General features: G+C 41.9%; 1 protein-coding gene across 1 annotated transcript in view; it reads right to left on the bottom strand.

The window, feature by feature from the left end:
• LRMDA (leucine rich melanocyte differentiation associated) overlaps positions 1 to 26,361 on the bottom strand; it is a 508,960-nt gene that overhangs the window by 49,665 nt on the left and 432,934 nt on the right. Inside the window, exon 7 of the mRNA XM_075257984.1 lies at positions 19,738 to 19,822. Within this exon, the coding sequence (XP_075114085.1) occupies positions 19,738 to 19,822 (85 nt within the window). The remainder of the gene's footprint in view (positions 1 to 19,737; positions 19,823 to 26,361) is intronic.

The raw sequence follows: 26,361 nt of genomic DNA, 5'->3' as shown, positions 1-26,361 counted from the left end.
CATTCGGCCAATCAACGCTGGTTCTGCCGGAGGCTCGTCTGTGAGGAGGCAGAGTCTAAAATCGGACCACAATGGAGACTGCTGTCATCCGCATAGATCAGCAATTTGAAGGACTATTATGACTTTAGAGGTAATAAGAGGCCACTAGTGTTGAGCGAATAGTATTCGAATACCTCGCTCCCATAGGAATGCATGTAAGCGGCCGAACACCAAGGGGTTAAGCGCAGTGAATATTTCACTTACACTATGGGAGCGAGATATTCGACGAATACTATTCGCTCAACACTAGAGGCCACGTTTGTCAATTACATAGCCTGCTCATAGCTGAATCCCAATGGTATTGAACTGCGATACCGAGCAGAACCATTTCACAAGTTTCCCAACCTATCATGTACTAGTTAGGGCGGGTTCACATCTACGCCCCGGTCTCCGCTTTCAGGTTTCCATCTTCTGCTTGAGAAACTGGACAGGAGACGGAAACCGTCAATCATTTTTCAAATCCATTCTTCTGCCTCTCAGCGACAAATCTGTTTTTTTGTCAACTGGACACAAAGTCGGACATGCAGGACTTTGTGTCCAGTTAAAGAAAACTGGTTTCCGTGGAGACCACAAAATGCTCACAGGCGCTCACTGTCTGCCGGGTTTCCGTCTCCTGTCAGCAGAAGACGGAAACCTGAAAGTGGAGACAGATGTGAACCCGCCCTAACTTCTAAATGGACATCTAAAAACTTAGCCAAAAAAGGAGCAGAAAGTACTTAACAGCTTCGGCTCCACTAAAGTGGTTTGGTGGGTAAAAGCATCTGACTGCTGAACATATGGTACCAAATAGAGATGAGCGAACAGTAAAATGTTTGAGGTTCGATATTCGTTTCGAGTAGCCCCTCAATATTCGACTACTCGAATCGAATATCGAACCCTATTATAGTCTATGGGGGGAAAATGCTCGTTTCAGGGGTAGGCAATGTTCGATCAAATTATACTTACCAAGTCCACGAGTGAGGGTCGGGCTGGATCCTCCGAGAGGTCTTCTCCTTGCAGCGTCCCCGCGGCGTCTTCCGCCTCTGAATTCACTCTGCCAGGCATCGGGCCTGGGCAGAGCCGACTACGCATGCCCGCACTACAAGCAGACATGCGCAGTCGGCTCTGCCCAGGCCCGATGCCTGGCAGAGTGAATGAAGAGCCGGAAGACGCCGCGGGGAAGCTGCACAGAGAAGACTTCTAAAGGTAGGAGAAGAACCAGCGTTGATTGGCCGACTGTATAGCATTCGGCCAAGCAATGCTGGTTCTGCATCGAACTTTTACATTCGAACAGCGATTGGTACTCGATCGAGTACGAGTATTTCGAATACCGTAGTATTCGATCGAATACCTACTCGATCGAGTACTACTCACTCATCTCTAGATATAAAGTCAGTGGCTGGGGATTGTTATTAATAATTATTTAATATATTACATTCAATGGAAACATTTAAGGAGAACTTGCACTCTCTTTCGAGATGAAATTGACTTTGTAAACTCGCTGTACTATTTGGCGTGTCAAGAAGCAGCTGCTCTATTTTATCCCGTGACGTCTCCGATGTACCTGCTGGAAAACATAAACCATCATCTCTACAAATGAAAAGGAAATGTGCCAAGTTAAAGTTCACAGTTATAGGGCTGAAAGTAAGGAAGTGAGCAATTATGGGCCCGGTATCTTAGCCTTTGGGGTTACTGGAAACTATTAATCTTTTCTCTAATTATTCATAACAAGAGGATAGGTTATAACAACATTTGTCAAAGAAAACAAAAGATGAAGGCGGCTGAGTTATAGTCGATGAGGTCATGTTGATGAATTCTGGATTCGGCGTGCGATGTAATGATAAAACATGACTTATGGATTTTCTCAGGGACAATTTTTTGTTGTTTCGTTTTTTGTAATTGTTCCCATAAGTGATATTTGTCGTGAAAAATCTAGCAATGTTCATGGCGATAACAATGTAAACTGCAGAAGGCACTTGATGAAGAACAAGGCAAAATGTACTAGTAAGTGTTACGCGGTCATTGCTTTACATGGACAGGGACTTCGGTATTTAAAGAGTTGTCCTTGCCCGGAATTAGAAGAAAATGTCTGCTTATAGTATACAGGAATAGACTCAGTCTTGTACCGCACTCTCATGCAAATGGACAAAAGTGACAAATCTACTGGTGCAATTTTTTTTAAAATCCTGGACCCCCCTTTAAAAATATACTTTGAATACATATTTGGACCCTATCTTAAATGATCCTATCATTAAAACTCATTTTTTTTCTCACTAACACGTAGGAATAGCCTTAATAAAGGCTATTCTTATCCTACCTTTAGATGTCTTCTCCGCACCGTCGTTTGGTATAAATACCGGTTTCTTCGGTATGCAAATGAGTTCTCTTGCAGCACTGGGGGCAGGCCCAAGCGCCCAAACAACACTGGGGGCGTCCCCAATGCTGAGAGAGAACTCTCCAGCGCCGCCCTCCATCTTCTTCAGGAACATCCTCTTCACGACTGCACATGCCCACCAGCCACAAGAAAATGTCCGCTTACACTGGCATGTCCATTTTCTTGTGGCCAGTGGGCATGCGCAGTCGGCTTTGCCCTAGGCCTGAGGCCTAGAAGTTTGAAGCCTGCACCGGAAGAAGACGCATGAAGAAAACATTGGGGTAGGTGTTTTTATAAGTTTTGGACATTGCAAGTAGCAGTTGTGTAACCAAGCCATCACGCGTGAAGAAAACGTTCTTGAAGAAGATGGAGGCAGCACTGGAGAGTTCTTTCCCAGCATTGGGGATGCCCCCAGTGCTGCAGAAGAACTCATTTGCATACCGACGAAAACCAGGATTTATACCGAATGGCGGCACAGAGAAGACTAGCCTTTCTTAAGGCTATTCCGACATGTTAGTGAGAAAAAATTGAGTTTTAATGATAGGATCCCTTTAAGATAATTCATCAAGTTTAATAACTCCATTTGACAGGATCAATAAAATGGCAGGTCTTGGAGTTTCACAAGACCCTGGGGACAAACTTCTGGGGTAGGTGTTTTTATCAGTTTTGGACATTGCAAGTAGAAGTTGTGTATCCAAGCCATCACTTATCATGTAAGTCATCACACTCAGTGTATCGTGATAGGAGTTGTGTAACCAGGTCATCACTCACAGTGTATCGTGAGGGCTCAGCTCCTCGGCCCATGCCATACGTTCCCTTATGACTTTCGTCATACATGTAGGACAGATACCATGAAAGGGTAATTCACATTTAGTAGGTAGAAAACATTTATAATTAATATACCAATACTCAAAAGAACATAAACTCTTCTTCTTTTCTTACTGTACATGGGAAACCATTCCTAATGACATAAAAGGACGATGTATTCATTGAGTGGTCTTCCACCGTTCAGCAGCAACAAAGAATTGCAAGCAGGACAAGGTTAAAAAAGTTTGAAAAAGTCAACCCGAAAAATGAGTAAAAGAAGTCAAAGTTCATCTCTCAGAAGCTGTAAACCTAAGGTGTATATCCCTTAAATCATAAAACAGTGTGGCACTGCAGCAGCTGATGCTTTTGGCATCCCATAATTTCAGCCAAGCACCTCACTCTGACAGCTGCGGTTAGAATAGAAAAGATGACAAGCACCTCGATTCCCTTTGCAGAATATTGAGTGTAATCCAGAGCTATTCTTTGCAGTAAACACAACTGGATCAGAACAGTGAGCCCAAGTTGTTCTTCGTGAAGCGTTCAGTCCGTTCCAGCACCAAATCCATAGCAATGTTAATGATGCTACTGAAAAATAAAACCTTGCAGAACATAGCACAAGAATGTCCAGTATTATAGTATATAGCAGAACTCATTGCACCAAAAAGCTGATTTGCAAAATGACAAGAGAGGCAGTGAATCACAAGGAAAAAACACGGATTGATTTGGGGTGACCCTCACCTATCAGTCTACGGGGCTGGGTTGATATGCTAGCTTCTGTTGACAAACTACCTTAAGGCTGAGGCCCTATGTTGCGGAAAGCAAGCATTTTTTTTTGTTGTTGCAGATTTTGCGGTGTCTTTTTGAGATTAAGTCAAGAGTGACTTTCACATTATACACCCAGGCGGTCCACTCTTAACACTGCAAGGACGTATATACATCCTTGCAGTATTAAGTAGCGGCACAAAATCGTGGGGGCCTACTGTTACTACAGCCAGTCCTCCTATAGGGAACTTAGGGATGGTTTTTCTATCCCTGTGTTCCCAATCACTATAAAAGCCGCCATTATACACATGACCGTAAGGGGCTGGGAATTCCATGAGATACTAGAGGACCAAATCGTGTATGGATCAAATAATTCAGCAGTATCTTTTACCTATAGCTCGACATTTTGCTTCTTTTAATTCCTCCTAAAAATTCAAGATGAACCTGACACCTGGGTGTTACCAGTTACGAGCTTGTCCCTACCCACTCTCTATGACCCTGTCCAATCGGTGCTGCTGGTGCCAGACTGTGTAGGACACACCCTTTTGACATGGGTAACGCAAACACCCAATGGTTAAAGTATTCAAATTTCTAAGAGGAATAACAGAGGACACAACAGAGTTAGAAGAAAATATTCTTGAGAATTGTTATAGGTGTTAACAGTTATCCTATAGTGTGCTTGGGCCAATAAAAACAATATTACTAGAGATGAGTGAGTAGTACTCGATTGAGTAGGTATTCGATCGAATACTACGGTATTCGAAATACTCGTACTCGATCGAGTGCCACTCCCTATTTGAATGTAAAAGTTCGATGTAGAACCAGCATTGATTGGCCGAATGCTATAGAGTCGGCCAATCAACGCTGGTTCTTCTCCTACCTTTAGAAGTCTTCTCCGTGCAGCTTCCCCGCGGCGTCTTCCGGCTCTTCATTCACTCTGCCAGGCATCGGGCCTGGGCAGAGCCAACTGCGCATATCCGCTTGTAGTGCGGGCATGCGCAGTCGGCTCTGCCCAGGCCCGATGCCTAGCAGAGTGAATCTAGAGCCGGAAGACGCCACGGGGACGCTGCGCGGAGAAGACTTCTCGGAGGATCCAGCCCGACCCTCCCTCGTGGACTTGGTAAGTATGATTTGATCGAACGTTGCCTACCCCTGAAACGAGCATTTTCCCCCCATAGACTATAATAGGGTTCGATATTTGATTCGAGTAGTCGAATATTGAGGGGCTACTCGAAACGAATATCGAACATCGAACATTTTACTGTTCGCTCATCTCTAAATATTACAAAACAAGGCTCCAGGGATTTACCTCCCGTTCATAGAGGTTGTGTGCCTTCAGTCTACTGTAGTTTCTATATATATACTTATTTATGTCAAAACATGTACCAGTCTGTATCTTCCAACGACTCACGAACCCATGGCATGGTATCTAGGTTTGTCTTTCATTACAGCACTTAGATTTTGACTAATGACCTGAGACATGATCCTGCCAAACGTCCTCGGCTACATCTGTGGTCTTGACATTGTATCACGTGTACACAAATCAATATACCAATACCAATTACAGCAGATAGAAAAAAAACTGAGGCCTGAAGGAGGTGATGTCCTTGTTAAAAAATCTGACTGTAAAATTAACCTGATATCTTGGGCTGCACTTGACATAGTGCATGGATGTCATAGCTAGTCATTTCAGAAGGGAAGCCTAGATAACCTTTCGTTGGGTCGGAGCATTCCAGAAGCCTCTTTCGGTTGCCTTTGATTTATCAAAGCTGTGACAGATAGGGATCCTTTTACCGGATCAGTTTCCCATGGAAAAGAGAAATGCCTGGCAACTCAGTGTCAGATCTCCAGAGCTGTTACCCAACCAGGCTCTTATCCTTTATTTAAAGCATAAATTTGCCTGTGTTTACAGGAGTCAGAAGCTCCCAAATTTATGACCCCAACCAAATCCCAAACTTGCTGTTGAGTTTCTGTGTGAGGGCTGATTTATGGCCGGGCAGGTTCTGAGCAGGTAAACTCAACACTGCAGACACCAGTTCTGTGGTTTCACCTCCCCCTCCCCGCCTGTGCAGACCGTGAGATGCTATCATAAAAGTACAACAAGCTAGAGCAGATGTTTTACTGCTGAGACACTGGAGTTATGAGCATACCATGTTATCTGGGATTGGAAACAAAAAAAGAGAGGAACCATCATACGGATCGCAAGAGGTCACGTAAGGACGAGCTATGGAAACCAACTGACCACCCATTTGGAGTAGCCCATATATTCAGTACCACTCACAACTACTAGCCCTTTAATTCTGAATGACACTATAAATCTGTGGATTATACTGAGAATAGTCAGAAGTCATGCCTAGATACTTTATCTACATACATAAAGCGAGAGATAGTTTCAGGGTTACACACATGGAATTGTAATACATAATTACAACATAACATATGAAATCTCCAGTGCCGCCTCCATCTTCGTCTGGAACGTCTTCGCGTCTTCTCCTGGCACTGGCTTCAAACTTGCGCAGTCAGCCTCAGGCAGAGCCGACTGCACATGCCCGCGGCCATTTTTTTTATATCTGTATAAAAGGACTCTATGTATACTACTACCACCACCACTACTACTATTACTACTACTACCACCACTATAGCTACAACCACTACTACTACCACCACTACTAATACCGCCACCACTACTACTATTACTACTACTACCACCACTATAGCTACAACCACTACTACTAATACCGCCACCACTACTACTATTACTACTGCCACCACTATAGCTACAACCACTACTACTAATACCACCACCACCACTAGTACCACCCCCACTACTACTATTTACTACTACTATACTACTACCACCACTATAGCTACAACCACTACTACCACCACCATTAGTACCACTACTACTACCACCATCATTACTAGTACCACCACAACTACTAGTATCACTACTTCTACCATTACTACTACCACCACTATTATTACCACCACTACTACTACCACCACTACTACTACTATTACTTCTACTATACTACTACCACCACTATAGCTACAACCACTACTACTAATACCACCACCACTAGTACCACTACTACTACCACCACTACTACTACCACCATCATTACTAGTACCACCACAACTACTACTACCACTACTTCTACCATTACTACTACCACCATTACAGCTACAACCACTACTACCACCACCATTAGTACCACTACTACTACCACCATCATTACTAGTACCACCACAACTACTAGTATCACTACTTCTACCATTACTACTACCACCACTATTATTACCACCACTACTACTACCACCACTACTACTACTATTACTTCTACTATACTACTACCACCACTATAGCTACAACCACTACTACTAATACCACCACCACTAGTACCACTACTACTACCACCACTACTACTACCACCATCATTACTAGTACCACCACAACTACTACTACCACTACTTCTACCATTACTACTACCACCATTACAGCTACAACCACTACTACCACCACCATTAGTACCACTACTACTACCACCATCATTACTAGTACCACCACAACTACTAGTACCACTACTACCACTACTTCTACCATTACTACTACCACCACTATAGCTACAACCACTACTACTAATACCGCCACCACTACTACTATTACTACTGCCACCACTATAGCTACAACCACTACTACTAATACCACCACCACCACTAGTACCACCCCCACTACTACTATTTACTACTACTATACTACTACCACCACTATAGCTACAACCACTACTACCACCACCATTAGTACCACTACTACTACCACCATCATTACTAGTACCACCACAACTACTAGTATCACTACTTCTACCATTACTACTACCACCACTATTATTACCACCACTACTACTACTATTACTACTACCACCACTACTACTACTATTACTTCTACTATACTACTACCACCACTATAGCTACAACCACTACTACTAATACCACCACTAGTACCACTACTACTACCACCACTACTACTACCACCATCATTACTAGTACCACCACAACTACTACTACCACTACTTCTACCATTACTACTACCACCACTACAGATACAACCACTACTACCACCACCATTAGTACCACTACTACTACCACCATCATTACTAGTACCACCACAACTACTAGTACCACTACTACCACTACTTCTACCATTACTACTACCACCACTATAGCTACAACCACTACTACTAATACCGCCACCACTACTACTATTACTACTGCCACCACTATAGCTACAACCACTACTACTAATACCACCACCACCACTAGTACCACCCCCACTACTACTATTTACTACTACTATACTACTACCACCACTATAGCTACAACCACTACTACCACCACCATTAGTACCATTACTACTACCACCATCATTACTAGTACCACCACAACTACTAGTACCACTACTTCTACCATTACTACTACCACCACTATTATTACCACCACTACTACTACTACCACCACTACTACTACTATTACTTCTACTATACTACTACCACCACTATAGCTACAACCACTACTACTAATACCACCACCACTAGTACCACTACTACTACCACCACTACTACTACCACCATCATTACTAGTACCACCACAACTACTACTACCACTACTTCTACCATTACTACTACCACCACTACAGCTACAACCACTACTACCACCACCATTAGTACCACTACTACTACCACCATCATAGTACCACCACAACTACTAGTACCACTACTACCACTACTTCTACCATTACTACTACCACCACTATTATTACCACCATTACTACTACTACTACAGCAGCAGAGTGAACCTCCACTTTTTACTATATCGTGACTCTGAAAAAGAGCGCACAGATAGGCATCAGATAGTCCCAGTCGTGGCTCTGATCAGATAACCTCGGGAAGACACTGTAGCCTATTCAGCTGTGGTTTCTCTGGGCCAGGAGGGCATCACTCATTCACATCAGTATCATCCATCCCATCAGCTTCTACATAATATAACTGCGTCTATTCAAGTCCGTCAGGACGTAGACAATGAGGTAGTCTGGAATAATACCATATAAAAGGGTTTATTGGATTTGATGCAGTGCATTTCTTTAGGCTCACCTCATTGAAAGGTAGATGATACAGGTCACACATTTGCTGTATACTTCTACCACCGTATGTGTCACAGCAACAATTACATAGAACCTGTCCACTCTCCTGACATCTCTGTATTAGAAAATATCTTCCCATTAAATAACAATTTTGGAGCATCTTTTAGAGTTCTGTATTGCACTCTCTGTTTTGTCTCTCTGTTAATCCTCCTGGAAAAGGACAAATAAATTGACAAATGTGCAATAACATTTGCTGTTATACAGCCTGTCACTTCCATCACTAACTGAACAACGTTAGAGGTACGTGTAGGGACAAACCCAACATTAACAATGGGATGGTCATGTCTGGTTACCCATATAGTCATGCGTTACCAGGAGTAACAACAAAGGAACGTTCTAAGAAAATACACTAACAACAAAAAACGCACTCAGCTGATGCCATAAATGTATGAGGAGTTCGTATTCTGGACCCATAACTGCAGATAATAACCTGCAACAATCTACAACCACGTGCACCAGGACTTAGAAGTTTGTGTTTGGAAATTTTAGACGCATGTACATTAAAAATAACCTTGTGACTTTGAGAGGATCCGAGGATCCTGTAATCTGCAGCAGAGCGCAAAACATATTTTTAGAGAAAGAAATAATACATAGTATACAAATCCATTTTTTTCTCAGCACTTCATCTAGCCATTTAGTTGGCGATTTCCTGTCCACTCTCGCTTTCAGACTCAGCACTGGTGACTAGCAGAATAATAATGGTTATACATCACTGCCCTGAAAGTCCCATCCCCTAAATCTTTCCCTGCTGGAGCCTCGGAGACTCAATTACTTTATTGACATGCAATCTTCATAAGGGGAGAAATATTGTGCATGTATAGTCACTTGCTTATGAAGACATATTATAATCTGATATGCATGAGGGCTGCAGAGTCCTGCTTTGACAGTGCTAATTATAATGGTACATGATAGAGGGCTTGCTGCACATTATGTGCCTGTCTGCATTAAAGGTGAGGTAAGCACATGACATCAGCAAGTAAGACACAGACAATAAACTACTGGCTGCAGCATAAATAACGGCTTGTGATTCCAGGGTACATAAAAGGATTATCAGTGTGACGAATGACAAATCAATGATACCACAAAACCAATATGGTGGCACAAAAAGAAATCTCATCATGTTTCTTGGACACGGACATCGCTTAATAAGCACATATGAATCCTATGAATATTACTACATATACAGTGCATCACATGGGCTTACAGGGCTACAAACTGCAGGAGCTGTGCTTAGTGTACAGATGAAAAATAATAATGTATCAATTTAATAGAACGTGAAAATATAAATGTTTCAGTATAAATTTATACAGTGTTGGCCCAAAGTATTGGCACCCCTGCAATTCTATCAGATAATACTCAGTTTCTTCCAGAAAATTATTCCAAGCACAAACTCTTTGGTATGAATATCTTCATTTATTTTGCTTGCAATGAAAAAACACTAAAGAGAATGAAAAAAAAGTCAAATCATTGATCATTTTACACAAAACTCCAAAAATGGGCCGGACAAAAGTATTGGCCCCCTCAGCCTAATACTTGGTAGCACAACCTTTAGACACAATAATTGTGAACAACCGCTTCCGGTAACCATCAATGAGTTTCTTACAAGGCTCTGCTGGAATTTTAGACCGTTCTTCTTTGGCAAACTGCTCCAGGTCGCTGAGATGTGAAGGGGGCCTTCTCCAAACTGCCATCAAGAGATCTCTCCCCCATAGGTGTTCTATGGGATTCAGGTCTGGACTCATTGCTGCCACTTTACAAGTCTCCAGTGCTTTCTCTCACCACCATTTTCTAGTGCTGACCTGAAGTGTGTTTTGGGTCATTGTCCTGCTGGAAGACCCATGACCTCTGAGGGAGACCCAGCTTTCTCACACTGGGCCCTACATTATGCTGCACAATGTGTTGGTAGTCTTCAGACTTCATAATGCCATGCACACGGTCAAGCAGTCCAGTGCCAGAGGCAGCAAAGCAACCCCAAAACATCAGGGAACCTCCGCCATATTTGACTGTAGGGACCGTCTTCTTTTCTTTGAAGGCCTCTTTTTTTTCCTGTAAACTCTATGTTGATGCCTTTTCCCATAAAGCTCTACTTTTGTTTCATCTGACCAGAGAACATTCTTCCAAAATGTTTTTGGCTTTCTCAGGTAAGTTTTGGCAAACTCCAGTCTGGCTTTTTTATGTCTCTGGGTAAGAAGTGGGGTCTTCCTGGGTCTCCTACCATACAGTCCCTTCTCATTCAGACGCCGACGGATAGTACGGGGTGACACTGTTGTACCCTCGGACTGCAGGGCAGCTTGAACTTGTTTGGATGTTAGTCGAGGTTCTTTATCCACCATCCGCACAATCTTGCGTTGAAATCTCTTGTCAATTTTTCTTTTCCGTCCACATCTAGGGAGGTTAGCCACAGTGCCATGGGCTTTAAACTTCTTGATGACACTGCGCACGGTAGACACAGGAACATTCAGGTCTTTGGAGATGGACTTGTAGCCTTGAGATTGCTCATGCTTCCTCACAATTTTGCTTCTCAAGTCCTCAGACAGTTCTTTGGTCTTCTTTCTTTTCTCCATGCTCAATGTGGTACACACAAGGACACCGGACAGAGGTTGAGTCAAGTTTAATCCATTTCAGCTGGCTGCAAGTGTGATTTAGTTATTGCCACCACCTGTTAGGTGCCTCAGGTAAGTAACAGGTGCTGATAATTACACAAATTATAGAAGCATCACATGATTTTTCAAACAGTGCCAATACTTTTGTCCACCCCCTTTTTATGTTTGCTGTGGAATTATATCCAATTTGGCTTTTTGACAATTCTTTTTGTGGTTTTCCATTGAAGACAAATTACATGAAGATAATAATACCAAAGAATTTGTGATTGCAATCATTTTCTGGAAGAAAAGGAGTATTATCTGACAGAATTGCAGGGGTGCCAATACTTTTGGCCAACACTGTATATATGTGAAAACCAGCTTTTATTAGGAAATAATGGATGGAATGGCTTTTAATATATGGACACAATAGTTAGTCTCAAGGCATTACAACAGGTACTATAGGCACAATATGAATTTATTAACAGAAATGAATTTCTTTATTTTTATGTGCAGGTAGCATTATGACTACTACTAGATAGATACAGTATATACAGTGCTGTGCATATATTTTAGGCCGATTTGGAAAAAATACTGCAAAGTAATAGCTTTCAAATATAGTATAGAAATATATTATTGACAAACTGAGTGAAGTGAAAGTGAAGTGAAAAGTGAATGAACAGAAGAGAAATATACAGTACAAATATATTTGGTGCGCCCACCCTTCACTACACCATTCCTTCTTCTTGGAGTACTAGCACACAGTTCAGTTTTTGGAGCAACTCAAGAGTGAAGTTGTTCCAAATATTTTGGAGAACTAACCAATAGGGTTGAGCAATCGGGATTGGAAAAGATCGGATTCCAATCGGCGATCAAGTAAATTTCACGAATGCGAACGGAATTCCGATCCCGATCTTTTCCGGCGGATCGAGGTCGGAGGTTAGTTCCCACAATGCTTGGCTAGTGGCCAATCATTGTGGGAAAAGCTAACATTAGGGGTGAGCGATCGGGAAAAGATCGGATTCCGATCGGCGATCGAGCAAATTTCAAAATCGCGATCTGGATTGGGATCGGCTGGAAAATGATCGAAAATCGGATTTTAAAGACGATCCTGAAATCTCAAGATTGGCTTAACCCTACTAACCAAAGATCTGTGGGGGCCATATCATTAGTTCCAAGACTCCCCTCAAAGGATGAACTGACCAAATATTAATTTCATTTAATTTTAAATTTATAATTAATAAACTATTAACACTTACTTTGCCACATTGCTTTATACTGTATATATACATACAGTAAAACTGCCACTATTACGTATGCATTGCAGCTAATGTGTGTGTGTGTGTATATATATATATATATATATATATATATATATATATATAAATATATATATATTAATATTATATTTGATACAGTTCTACATGCACAGCAGCTGGTATCATTTAAACAAATCAGAGGTTTAATTTACCAAATTTGGGGAAATTTCTACAAATGTGTAAAAAATATGATTATAACTAATAAAAAAGAAAACAATAAACAGCCATATAATTAAGAATAAAACGGAATGATAACAGCCCAATTTGTGAGCTCATTTTTATATCCGTCAGTGCTGGAAATCTGCTTTTAGCAAATGTAAAAGAAATATATAAAGAATCTGCTTTTGTTACAGCCAAAGTGTTTAGAAGCTCAAACAGCATATTAAATGCTGCAGAGAAACCTTTGCAAATCACACCTTGAAAGACTTTTGGGATGAGTACATATAAAGCCCCCCGGTTCAGTATTTGCCTGAGGTTTCCTGCACAGCCTTGGACCCCTCCTCAGCATGAAGATTCCCCAGGCTCAGCATCTTTCTCCAGTCATCCACAGGCTAAATGAGTAACATGTGAAAATGTACAATAAATCTCCAAGCTCATCCTCCATGTGGAGGGCGGATAATTTATTGAGCACTGCCATTAATCAACTGCATTTTTATGAGCCAGATAAAAGAGAAAATTAGGTGGACCCCCCGCCCGCCCCCCTATGTTCTGTTCACCTTCTCTGGTTCCATTTTAGAAGGAGGCTTCTAAAGGAATGGGGTGGAGAGGTTTGAGTAGTAAGGTTAACCACACAATTACATGTCAGCTCAGCTCATTCTTGCTTAGATCAATGTGTTAGGGGGAAAGCAAGAATTCTGCTGGATTCAACAGGGAGAAGTGACCCCTGCAAGTCATTCATCTGAATCATCCTGAGGTGACATCACTTGTCATAACTCATCAGCCGCCAGGACCCTTGAATGGAGCGGACTTGTCCTTTTGGATTAAAGTGACACCACGCAAGGTTCTGCTTCCTCTCTGTTAAGGGAAGCACAGGACTAAGACTACCAAGGAGAAACCTGACATTCCTTTGCAGAATGCAATATATAATTGTTCGAGCCATGGCTGGGTGCAGGGTCTAGGCAGATTATGAGAATATAATGACAATTGCATACATGGGCATTTCTGAAAGTCTCGCTGTTTTTCATACTGATTTTAATCCTAAAACCTGAAAATAGGAATTAATCTGTGAGAATCTCAAGAATAGGAATATAGACAAGAACTTTTTATGTTTGCTACACAGGAAGATACATGGAGAGAAACCAATAAAGGGCAGAACGGTGGCTGGGCATCCTGCTAAGGAGTTTGGATGTTCTCCCCAAGTTTGGGTGGGTTTCCTCTGGGTACTCTGGTTTTCTCCCATACTCCAAAGACATAATGACAGGGAATGTAGATGGTGAGAGCTATATGGTAGGGTGTCTGCAAAGCGCTGCGGAATATAATGGCACTATACAAGTAAGCATAATAAAGCTGGGTGCAAGGCTTCAGAAGGTCTGAGCATCTGACCTCCAATATTAAGGTGCCAGCAACAGAATGGGAAGAACCTCTCCAAACCATCCAGTGGAATAATATATATTTACCAACCTTCACGGCAATGTTTTGCCCCCTCAGTGGAGGTAATTATTGCTCCAATGCATCTCAGTTCCCTCTCACTCAACCCCCCTCACTCCATTACTCCCTGTCTCCCTAGCTAAGCTATCCCACCCATTACTAGCCACTCCTACCCTCCCCCAGTCTCCCTAGTTAAGCTATCCCACCCACTAATAGCTCCATTCCTGGATACAGGAAGGCTTGGTATTGATGGGGATAGGAGAGGGAGAATAATGCAGACGTTCCATTTTGGAATCGGTGAAACGGAACGTCAACAGATTATCAGAAAGTGTCCCTCCACTTCAGGGATGTTGGTATATTGGTCGCTACAGATTTTTTTTTTAATTGAAATAAATGAGAAGTTTGGCGAGGGAAGGGGGTTTAGTTTAGGGGTAATTCTTATTTTATCCTGGAGAGAATCATGGAACTCTGTAAAGAAGACCCAAAAGCTGTGGAAAGACCCCTGTTATAGGAGACATTTGTCCGGTGTGCCAATAATGTATCATGTTATAGCTGTATATCAAGTGGCACTAAAACAACGCCTACTGCACCCCCAATGAGTGAAATAAGGGTCCTCCAATCTGAAAGTGCAACTTCCCTCTTTCCCAAAAAATACTAGATGGAAGAAGACGTGATGACTCAGCATTAGTGTTGAGCGATCGGGATCGGAAAAGATTGGACTCCAATCGGTGATCGAGAAAGTTTCACGATCGCAATCGGAATCCTGATCCCGATCTTTTCCAGTGGGATCGAGGTCGGAGTTTATTTTTAAGAATACTTGGCTAATAGCCAATCATTGTGGGAAAAGCTAACATTAGGGTTGAGCAATCGGGAAAGATCAGATTCCAATCGGCGATCGAGCAAATTTCACAATCGGGATCGGCTGGAAAGTGATCGAAAATCGGATTTTAAAAACGATCCTAAAATTTCAAGATCAGCTCAACCCTACTCAGCATCAAAATACTAAAAGTGATAGCGGCATATATTACTCAGGGCAGGAATCACATACATCACAACCAAAGCCAGGCAATTCCAATAAAATGCTTCACAGTCACAAAGATAAAAACTGGTGTTAAGCAATAATAAAACTGCCCCATATTGGACTCCTAAGGCTTGTAGCACTATACACCACTGCTGCTTCAATCAGCTGATCTGTGGGGGTCCTGGGGGTCAGACATCTGCCACGCTAATATTTAAGTCCCCATCTTAAAAGATGGTTAATTGTTCACTGTAAACCTTTGACATTAATAACAACTAAATGTGAAATGTCCTCCATACCCCCCTCCCCACACATACACACACAGGCATGCACATGTGCCTTTCTATATCAATACCGTATGACCATTCCTCCCTGAAAATAGGCAGGCCCGAACTGGGCTTGTCAGATTCTCTAGCAGGAAAGGAATTAAGAGATTCTCCATCTGGATGACCCTTCCTGACTGTCATTGATAAATGTGCTGAGTTTGACATTACACAGGAAGCCTTGGCCTGCAGACTCTCCCCACACACTGGTTACATTACAATGGGACTCAGATGTGGGAGAGCAGGGGAGTAAATCACTCAGATCTGGACAGTGAGCCTGGAAAGGTTCTGCTCTGCCTAACATACAGCACGGGAAGTTTTTCCTACTTGGTACTTGAAGATATGAAAGTATTTTTATTCTCATTCTAAAGCTGTGCAGATGTTCTGAGCCCTGCAATAGTGAGGATACTGGCTCACGGACATAATGAAGAATCATCCCAATTCAGCGGGTTATCATTAACCATTGTACTCCCTATGTTGCGAGGCGATGTGATTCTCCACCAATGATTTATATAGATTTATTTAGTTTAGTTTTTTCTGACCAACACGTAGGAATAGCCTTAAGAAAGGCTATACTTCTCCTACCTTTAGATGTCTTCTCTGCGCCGCTGTTCCGTAGAAATCCTTGTTTTCGTTGGTACGCAAATGAGTTCTCTCGCAGCACTGGAGGCGGTTCCCCAGCACTCAAACAGCACTGGAGGCGTCCCCAATGCTGCAAGAGAACTCTACAGCGATGCCTCCATCTTCCTCAGGAATGTCCTCTTCATGCGTCTACTTCCAGCGCAGCAGGTCAAACTTATAGGCCTCGGGCAGAGCCGACTGCGCATGCACACAGGCCGCAAGAAAATGGCTGCTTACTTACTGTGTAAACAGCCAATTTTCTTGTGGCCCCGGTTATGAGCAGTCACCTCTGCCCGAGGTCTACAAGTTTGACCGCCAGCGCCGCCGTTTGGTAGAAATCCCAATTTTCATCAGTATGCAAATGAGTCTCTCGCAGCAATGGGGGCGGGCCCCAGCGCTCTAACAGCACTGGGGGCATCCCCAATGTTCCAAGAGAACTCTCCAGTGACGCCTCCATCTTCTTCAGGAACGCCCTCTTTATGCGTCTTCTTCCGGCGCTGGCAGTCAAACTTGTAGGCCTCAGGCAGAGCCAACTGTGCATGCCCTCGGCCACAAGAAAAATGGCCGCTTACACAGTAAGTAAGCGGCCATTTTCTTGTGGCCTGTGGGCATGCGCAGTCGGCTCTGCCCGAGGCCTATAAGTTTGACCTGGTGCGCCAGAAGACGACGCGTGAAGAGGCCATTCCGGAAGAAGATGGAGGCGTCGCTGGAGAGTTCTCTCGGAGCATTGAGGACGCCCCCAGTGCTGTTTGAGCGCTGGGGACCGCCCCCAGTGCTGTGAGAGAACTCATTTGCATACAGACAAAAACCGGGATTTCTACCGAACGGCGGCGCGGAGAAGACATCTAAAGGTAGGAGAAGAATAGCCTGTCTTAAGGCTATTCCTATGTGTCAACGACAAAAAATTTGATTTTAATGATAGGATCCCTTTAACTACATATTTCAGTTTCTTAGTTGGAACAGTTTTTTCGTAGAATTCATGGGTTATGGGAAGTTGATAAAGTATGATTAGATATCCCTATATCTTGGAGAGGTCTTCTAGTAATGTGGAGCCCCCAGTCATGTAGAGTGTGAGCCCTATATGGGACAGTGACTGACAATGTTTGTAAAACGCTGCGGAATATGATGGTGCCATATAAGCATAAATAATAATCAGCTGATCACCATCCTCCTTAGGAAGACTTGAAAAAACCCACTTTAATAGAAAGCATTAGGACTATACACGGACTATACGTTGAGCGACTTGAAAATACATTTGTTACCCAAAATAGAACGCTACATTACATATAATAAATTGTCATGTATTATATATCAACGTTATGGTAATTCAAGCTCAGCTTGTAATACAACCGCAATTGATTGGATGAACATTTTTAGGGAATGGGTGATTTATTTATTTTTTGAGGATTTTATTACTCATTTTTGTATTTTTTTTTCACCTTTTTGTGATCTTTCTATAAATGAATACTTGTTATTAAAAGGAGTCTGGAGGAAAAGCGGTATCAGAGTAATGACAGTAGGGTGGGGTAACTTTTACACTTTCCGAAGATGTCTTCCTTATTCTGCATTGAAGTCTCATTTATATCGAAATCAGGATTTTATTCTTCTGAAAATTAGCTCAAAAGGGATTTAGGGACCTGTCACTGTCTGCTCGGTATATTGATACAGTATATCAATGAGGTCAGTAAGTTATTGCAGTGGTGATCTGTGTATATAGACACCTCCCCATTGCAGCCATATAAACATATCCTAATGCTAAGGACTAGTACTAGAAGTAGGAAAGGAAAGTATAGATTGATTTGTTATTGCTAAGCATTGATGCGGACTACTCTGGATATAGTTACATCCAGGGTCATTGGTGGGAACCTTTGACACAGGAGACCAAACATTTAGTTTCCTCCACATTTGGGTAGCTAGCTACAACCAGCAATGTATATATACTATGACCCATACTTTAGTGATCTGGCCCATCTGCCCTATACAGTATGTACAGTGGCCATTCTTAACCATGTATTATCCATTGCATTTGATTTCTGTGAAGATATGATCAGGGAATGGAAAACCCACAATACAATTCTGGAGTTGCAAATTTTGCTGTGCATGTTACATTTGGATCTTCTGCAATATATGCCGCTACCTATCATGTAAATAATAGAAGAGTATATTCACCCTACTGAGTGTCTGATGCTTCTGTGCACATTATTCCGTGGTTCTGGGCTCATCTCTGTCTACTAGCCTATAGCCACGGTCTGTCATGTCAACATAGAACATAGACTTTAGTGGTTACATGTTAATATGTCTTCGATGGATCTAGAAGAAGAGAGACCAGTGGTGGACGGCGGTTGTCCCCATAAGGAGGCAGTTGAAGATTGGTAAGGTTGATATACTGAATATTTTACACATTTTGTGCTAATTTGGCACTGCTAAGGTTTATGCAGATTCTGACAAATTTGCTGGACAAAATGTTGGCCGCAAACTAAATTTTTTTGGACTTTCACGCAACACATTCAACTTATCACCAACTTCTCTTTCTTTTCTTCATAGAAAAAGTAAAAAATATTTAATAATTTGCTAAAGACCCCTGTGTTTTATCAAATACATAGGTGCATCCCTATAGGAATCTATATGGCAAACAATTTCCATCTCTTTCCATTTCTAAAACCAGGGAAGCTCCCATACTGACAATCACTCATGTCTTCACCTCCCTAGATGAGGCATATTCAGTGATATTTCACATCATGTATCATGCACGTAGTTGTGCAATGTGTTGCAAGCCCCGGGAAATAAATCTAGTCTAGGAGGTTGGAGCTTAAATGTCATCCTCATTTTGCTTATGTGACCTAGCAAATGACCTCCGGGGCTGGTCCCTACATCTTGCTATCTCGTGGTCTCAGGTATAACTTTTGCTTTTATTTAACTCCTGCACTAATCATTAGCTTTTATTAACTCAATACGCCGGCTCCGGGCCTTGACAAGGATGGTTTTATCATCATTGGTTTGAAAAAGTGCAGCATGGAAAGCAAAACTGTTGAGCCAGCAAGATTGGAGAGTAAGCAGGAGGATGCGCTGTAAACTTTATACCACCTTGCAGTAAAAGACTATATAAATAATATTGCATGTACATCTTACCTCTGTGATTGGTTGGATCCCTTGATACTGATGGCAGGGGGGTGTAAGGCAGATCAGGAGAACAGGAGTCTGCGTCACTTGAAGGCTGAGGAGAGAGACAAAACAATATCAGATGGCAAATAATACAGCGACGCGTTCCGTCTGCAATGATCAGAAATAGAAGTCTCTTGTAGTCCTTAGTCACACATGGGATATTGATACAATCTAGAATTAGGGTTGAGCGATCGGGAAAGATCAGATCCTGATCGAGCAAATTTCACGATCGGGATCGGCTGGAAAATGATCGAAAATCGGATTTGAAAAACGATCCTGAAATCTCAAGATTGGCTCAACCCTATCCATTACCAAGAAAACATCCTAATGGGAGAAAATGTGTAAAAAAATAAATAAATCTGGTTGTGGCTATAAACCATACCGAAACTCTAATTTTTGAACAAGGCATGTGTCAAAAACCAAGGCATCAAATGGTGGTCTTGGAATCCCAACCGCCCAATAACGTGAAATCCTGTGGCCCTACACGTGAGATAATAGTTACCAATCTATGGATTACACAGATTCAGGATAATCAAATCAATTTTCCATCTTTTATTCCATAAACTTCATTTTCATGTCATTTTTTTCAATATATATCCTGGACATGTAAACAAAATAGTAGGGGAAATGCGGTAACATGTTTCATAGCATAGCGCTCATAATAAAAAAATAAAAAAAAATCTCCCCATTACAGTTGTTATTAGGGTTGAGCAATCGGGATCGGATCGAGTAAATTTCACGATCGTGATCGGAATGCTGATCCCGATCTTTTCCTGCAGGATCGAAGTCGGAGGTTATCTCAAGATCGTCTCAACCCTATTCATGTATATATCATGAATAGGGATGAGCGATCGGGAAAGATCAGATACCGATTGGCGATCGAGCAAATTTCATGATCGGCTCAGCCTTAGTTGTTATTATAATTATTATTATTATTATTTTTAATTTTTTTTTTGTAGATGACACAGTTTTGTGTTTCTGGGGCTACAATGTGTCATGTGAGTATATGTATGATCAAACCTAATGGCTTACTGATGAAACTGCTAGAAAAACCAAGTTGTCAGCTATAGAGATGGGACTGCTGTGTCCGGGTGGATCCCTGCATTCAACAGCACATAAGCACAATGGGACAGATTTACTAATCCTAAATTCTTGTAACACATCACTCAAGGATTGTATCTCTATATCATAAGTGAGTGTCCAATACAAGTTTCACATCAATCACATAGATTTATGATGTGTTATTGGAGCACTCTCTTATGGTTAGCCATCTTTGTTTCTATTGCTTATAAATGTCTTATTATTTGATTTGTAGTTAATATTTTAGATTGTTTTTTTCCTATTTTTTAAATTACTTCTCAGTTTCATTTGTTGCTGTCACTTTTATTTGTCTTGCACACTTTGCCTTTATTTCCTCTACAAATCCTTACTGCCTCATCACCACCTTCTTCCGTTAGTAGATTTTTTTTTAGCATCCGTTGCATTACTCACAGTTTTATTTAACCACATTGGTTTTCCCCATTTCTGGGGGAAACGAGGAAACCTTATGTGGCGTGTTTACAAAAGATACGGTGGTGCCCAGCAATCAAAGGTAACGCCCCCAGTGCTCCAAGTGCATAATTCGCATATGGACTAAAACTTCCTTTTGTTGGCATCCACGGGGTTGTGAAAAATAGCAAAGGTATGATTTTTCTTCACATGACAAGGTGTTAAGAAGGGCCAACTCTGTCCTGGGAAGGCCCTTAGATCCAGTACAGGTGGTGGGTGACAGAAGGACACTGTCCGTGGTGAGCTCCATGAGAATAACTCCCATCCCATGTAAGAGACCGTGCTATCACTGGGCAGTATTGTCAGTGGCCGACTGCTTCACCCCAAGTGTGAGATGGAGCTATCGGAGATCCTTCCTCCCAATTGCAGTCATGCTGTATAATCAACATCAGGCTAAGCGGAGACACTCCGCACAGAGAACTAAATGATCCTGAAGTCTTTCTTTTATTCTTTGTTGCTATGACTCCTGGTATCTTTTCTATCTGCCATGAGCTTGTATATGTTCCTGTATTATTCATGCTAAAGTAACACACTGAGTATCCCCATGGCGGGACTATTAAAGGATTATATTATCTTATCTTACCTACAGCACAATGGTTGTTGTTTAAGGTTTCTGGGGAGCTGATGGACATCCTTTAACTGCTGAGAAAGAAATGACTATAAAAGCAACAAGTTCCCACAATCCCTTGCCTAAAGACAAGAGCAGACACAGGTCTGTCACCTATAAAATGCATAAATATGAACGTTCTCCAAAGATACTGATGAGTTCAATCATATACAGGAAGAGAGGAACCATTGCAAGGTCATTACAGCCGACGGCCTCTTGAGAAATATGATAAATGATGTATTTACAGAATATAAGGACCAGCTTCAGTAATGAGAACATAAAGCCCCATAAAACATCTCGCAACGTATTTAGAGTTCTTATTTTACAGTACACAGTTGTAAGTGAATTCTAAATTTGTAACTGTGCCATCCTGAAGATCCTACTAAACATTTCAACATCCCCCTCCTGTTGTTCCTGAATTATTTGCTTCCTGTTACAGACCAACCACCAACAAATACATGAACATAAAAAATCATTTTTTCTCAGCAGCCTCTAAAAAGAGCTGACCTAGATCTGCAGTTTATATGAAATAATAATGGAAAGCAATACGCCAAAAACTGCAAGCACTGGGAAACAAAGAAAAATATTTGTAATGTATTCAAAGTATTGCTACCCAATGATATTGTACAGATCACTATACACCTATAAGTCATAAGAAGCAATTGGCTATTTGTCCAACTGAAATTGTCACGGCTCCACCTCTTTACAGGTCATGTGAAATGTTGTTTGCACCACTACTGATGGTTAAGGGAATGATCCTTTGGTACCTATCTAAGGTATAATGTCAGATAGGCAGAGGTCTGAAGAATATGACTTATGCCACTAAACTTAATGTAGTATGTAGAATATTAAAGTTTAGAGATGAGCGAGTAGTACTCGATTGAGTAGGTATTCGACTGAATACTACAGTATTCGAAATACTCATACTCGATTGAGTACCACTCGCTATTCGAATGTAAAAGTTCGATGCAGAACCAGCATTGATTGGCCGAATGCTATACAGTCGGCCAATCAACGCTGGTTCTTCTCCTACCTTTAGAAGTCTTCTCCGTGCAGCTTCCCCGCAGCATCTCCCGGCTCTTCATTCACTCTGCCAGGCATCGGGCCTGGGCAGAGCCGACTGCGCATGCCCGCTTGTAGTGCGGGCCTGGCAGAGTGAATGAAGAGCCAGAAGATGCCGCGGGGACGCTGCACGGAGAAGACTTCTCGGAGGATCCAGCCCGACCCTCACTCGTGGACTTGGTAAGTATAATTTGATCGAATGTTGCCTACCCCTGAAACGAGCATTTTCCCCCCATAGACTATAATAGGGTTCGATATTCGTTTTGAGTAGTCGAATATTGAGGGGCTACTCGAAACGAATATCAAACCTCAAACATTTTACTGTTCGCTCATCTCTATATACTACAAACAGAGCGTGGGTGCAAGTGAGAAGAGTGAGTCTGTGCTTGGACTGTGTAACTGAAGTATTAAGTTCTCTGTGAGAAGTATATGAAACATACCTGTTGTTGCAGCTCTTTCTGAGTGGGTGGGTACGGGCTAGCTATCATATGCTGCACACAGTAAGTAAAGGATAATCTGCACCATGCCTCTGACTTATTCAGAAACAGCCTTATGATCATGAAGGACATAAATAGATGAGTTGTAGTGATCCAAATGAATTGAATTAAGTTGTTGTGATAGAAAGCTCCAGTTCATCTCAGGACCGGACTAAGACTCTTGTTCTGCTTCTCTCTCTGCTTGTGTTCACTGTTCCCCACTCAGGCCTAACTGTCTCCTATGGCAAAGTGCACCAAGAAAACTCAAATAATAAATTTATTTATTTAACCTATTTATGCCCAGAGTTCCATTATTAGAACTAAAAAAAATACAACCTCCGGTATAAATGGCTTAAGGGATTGCCTAAGAACACCAGGTGGCCATCTCAGCAGCATCCTCATAGGCCTTCCATCCCTTACTGCTTCGCCGAACAGAGTGGTTGTGTTATGTATTGGCATCACCAAAGAAAACTTCAAAATCAGCTTCAGGCTCTTCCTGGGCCAGGACTATGTTAATATATGTGTTTCCACCTCCCCTCTATAGGTGACAGCCATAAAACTGTCATTACTGTGATCATCTATAGCTCGGCATCACCATGAGATATGACTAGGGTTGAGCCGATCTTGAAATTTCAGGATCGTTTTTAAAATCTGATTTTTGGTCATTTTCCAGCCAATCGCAAAATTTGGTCAATCGCCGATTGGGAGCCGATCTTTCCTGATCACGATCGCTCAACCCAATTAATGATATAAACATGAATAGGGTTGAGCCAATCTTGAGATAACCTCTGACCTCGATCCCGCTGGAAAAGATCGGGTTAGGAATTCCGATCGCGATCGTGAAATTTACTCGATCGCCGATCGGAACTCGATCCTTTCCACTCCCAATTGCTCAACCCTAGTCATGACCCGCTGTCCAGATGACATACAACATACAGTAAAGGAAGAACTCAATTAACAAAATAAGTAATGAGCCAAAAAGGAGTTTTTGGAATTGAATGAAACTTTATATGTGTGAATGTAATGGTGATCAATGTAAATGATACCAATATTAGAGTGATAGGAAAAGTTTATTGGGGAAAGCTGAACAATTGAAACAACCTGTTGGGCCACCTCTAGCCTGGATACAAATTGAGATACAGTTGGGCAAATTTTTGAAGGTGCTCTGGTCACTTAAAACAGTCAACACATCTATTATGAGTTACACTAGAAAACAGGACTTATATTATCCCTGAAATCTATGCTCTTAGCTAACCGGGCTGAAATCCTGTGGCTAGGGTTGAGCCGATCTAGAGATTTCAGGATCGTTTTTAAAATCCAATTTCTGATCATTTTCCATCCGAACCTGATTCCGATCCTAATTCCGATCTTAATGCAAGTCAATGGGATTTTTTAATGATCCAAAATCGGATTTTAAAAATGATCCTATTCACTACACAGCATGGAGTCCAAAAATTGAAGTCTTCAATTTTTGGACTCCACGCTGTGTAGTGATTAAAAAATCCGCCGGCTACTTAGCCCCCCCCCCCCCCTGCTGTCCCCCCTGCATCACTCACGTCTCCTCGCCCTGTACCCGCCCACACTCTCCTAAGCCACAACAAGCCACGCCTTCTCGCAGCATCTGTAACACTATCCTAGGGAAGCGGGGGGGGGCATACGGCGCTCTGCCGGAGTGTGAATGACAGAGCAGAAGACCGAGAACAATGGCTGGAAGCTCCAGAGAGCGGCAGCGATACTATGGAGGTAAGGTTGAGCGATTAGCATTGGAATTCCATTACTGATCTTTTTTAGGTGGAATCGGAACCCGATCGTGATTGTGAAATTTACCCGATTGCTGATCGGGATCCGATCTTTTCCGATCTCAATCGCTCAACCCTACCTCTGACCTTATTAGAAGGTGTGTAACTCTTATGCTCAGTTTACACTAGCGTTGCTTCTCCGTGGTTCACAACCTCGGGTTGTTCAGGGTGGTGGGCCACTAAAACAGTAGTCATACACATAACCCAATGGACCCCATTGACGTTTTTAAATTGAAACCGGCAGAGAAAAAAAATCCAATGGAGACTCTGGCACAGATGTGAATGCCGTCTTATTCAGATCTATTTAAGACCAGCTTCTTCATAAATTCTCTCCACAGACACTTTCACTCCTTTCAGCACCCCTCTCCCTACGAAATGTACCTAATGCTTTAAATAGTTTTACACATTTTCTGCGTCTTCTTTTAATAAGAAAAATGCAAATTTCTATAAATTATTCAATGTAAATTGCATAAAACAAGACAACTCTACACTATAAATGTGGTTTAATGAGCAACATAGAAAAAAAAAAAACATACTAAACAATCAGGACACAGACACATATAGAATTCTATTTGCAGCTAATAACGCTAACCTGAAAATAATCTGCCAACAATCTGGACACACATGTACTGCGATGGTCAAATTTACATTTTTGTTGTCTCAGGCATAAAGCCAAGCCCAAGTTTGGGGAGCGAAGCTTTAATGTGAGCATGTCAGGACTGAAAGGACAACCGTCTGCCAGAAAAATATGGAGCCAGCATTCAAATGCCACTGAATTTCCATCATGGAGTTGGAGTGAATTATCACCGGAGATACAGTCCAAATGTGAGAGCAGATTTTATCCATGTTTCACCCATGAATCATAAATGGGAAAAAAATTTACAGTCTAAATTGCACTTAAAAGGAATAAAGTCATTTTATGTCAGGCATGATTTATCAAAATGATCTCATTTTAAGAATACGGCGGTGTATCCTGATTAATAACATTAGATAGAATGACAAATTGCCTCTTTAATGGGAAGACAGAAATGCAGCATCAAGAAATGGAGGCAGCTAAAAAATAGGAGGAAGAAAATAGCCAATTACTAGGAAGTTACAG

This window comes from Leptodactylus fuscus, chromosome 10 (assembly GCF_031893055.1).
Source record: "Leptodactylus fuscus isolate aLepFus1 chromosome 10, aLepFus1.hap2, whole genome shotgun sequence".
Classification (NCBI taxonomy): Eukaryota; Metazoa; Chordata; class Amphibia; order Anura; family Leptodactylidae; genus Leptodactylus; species Leptodactylus fuscus.
This window is presented reverse-complemented; position numbering and strand designations above follow the sequence as displayed.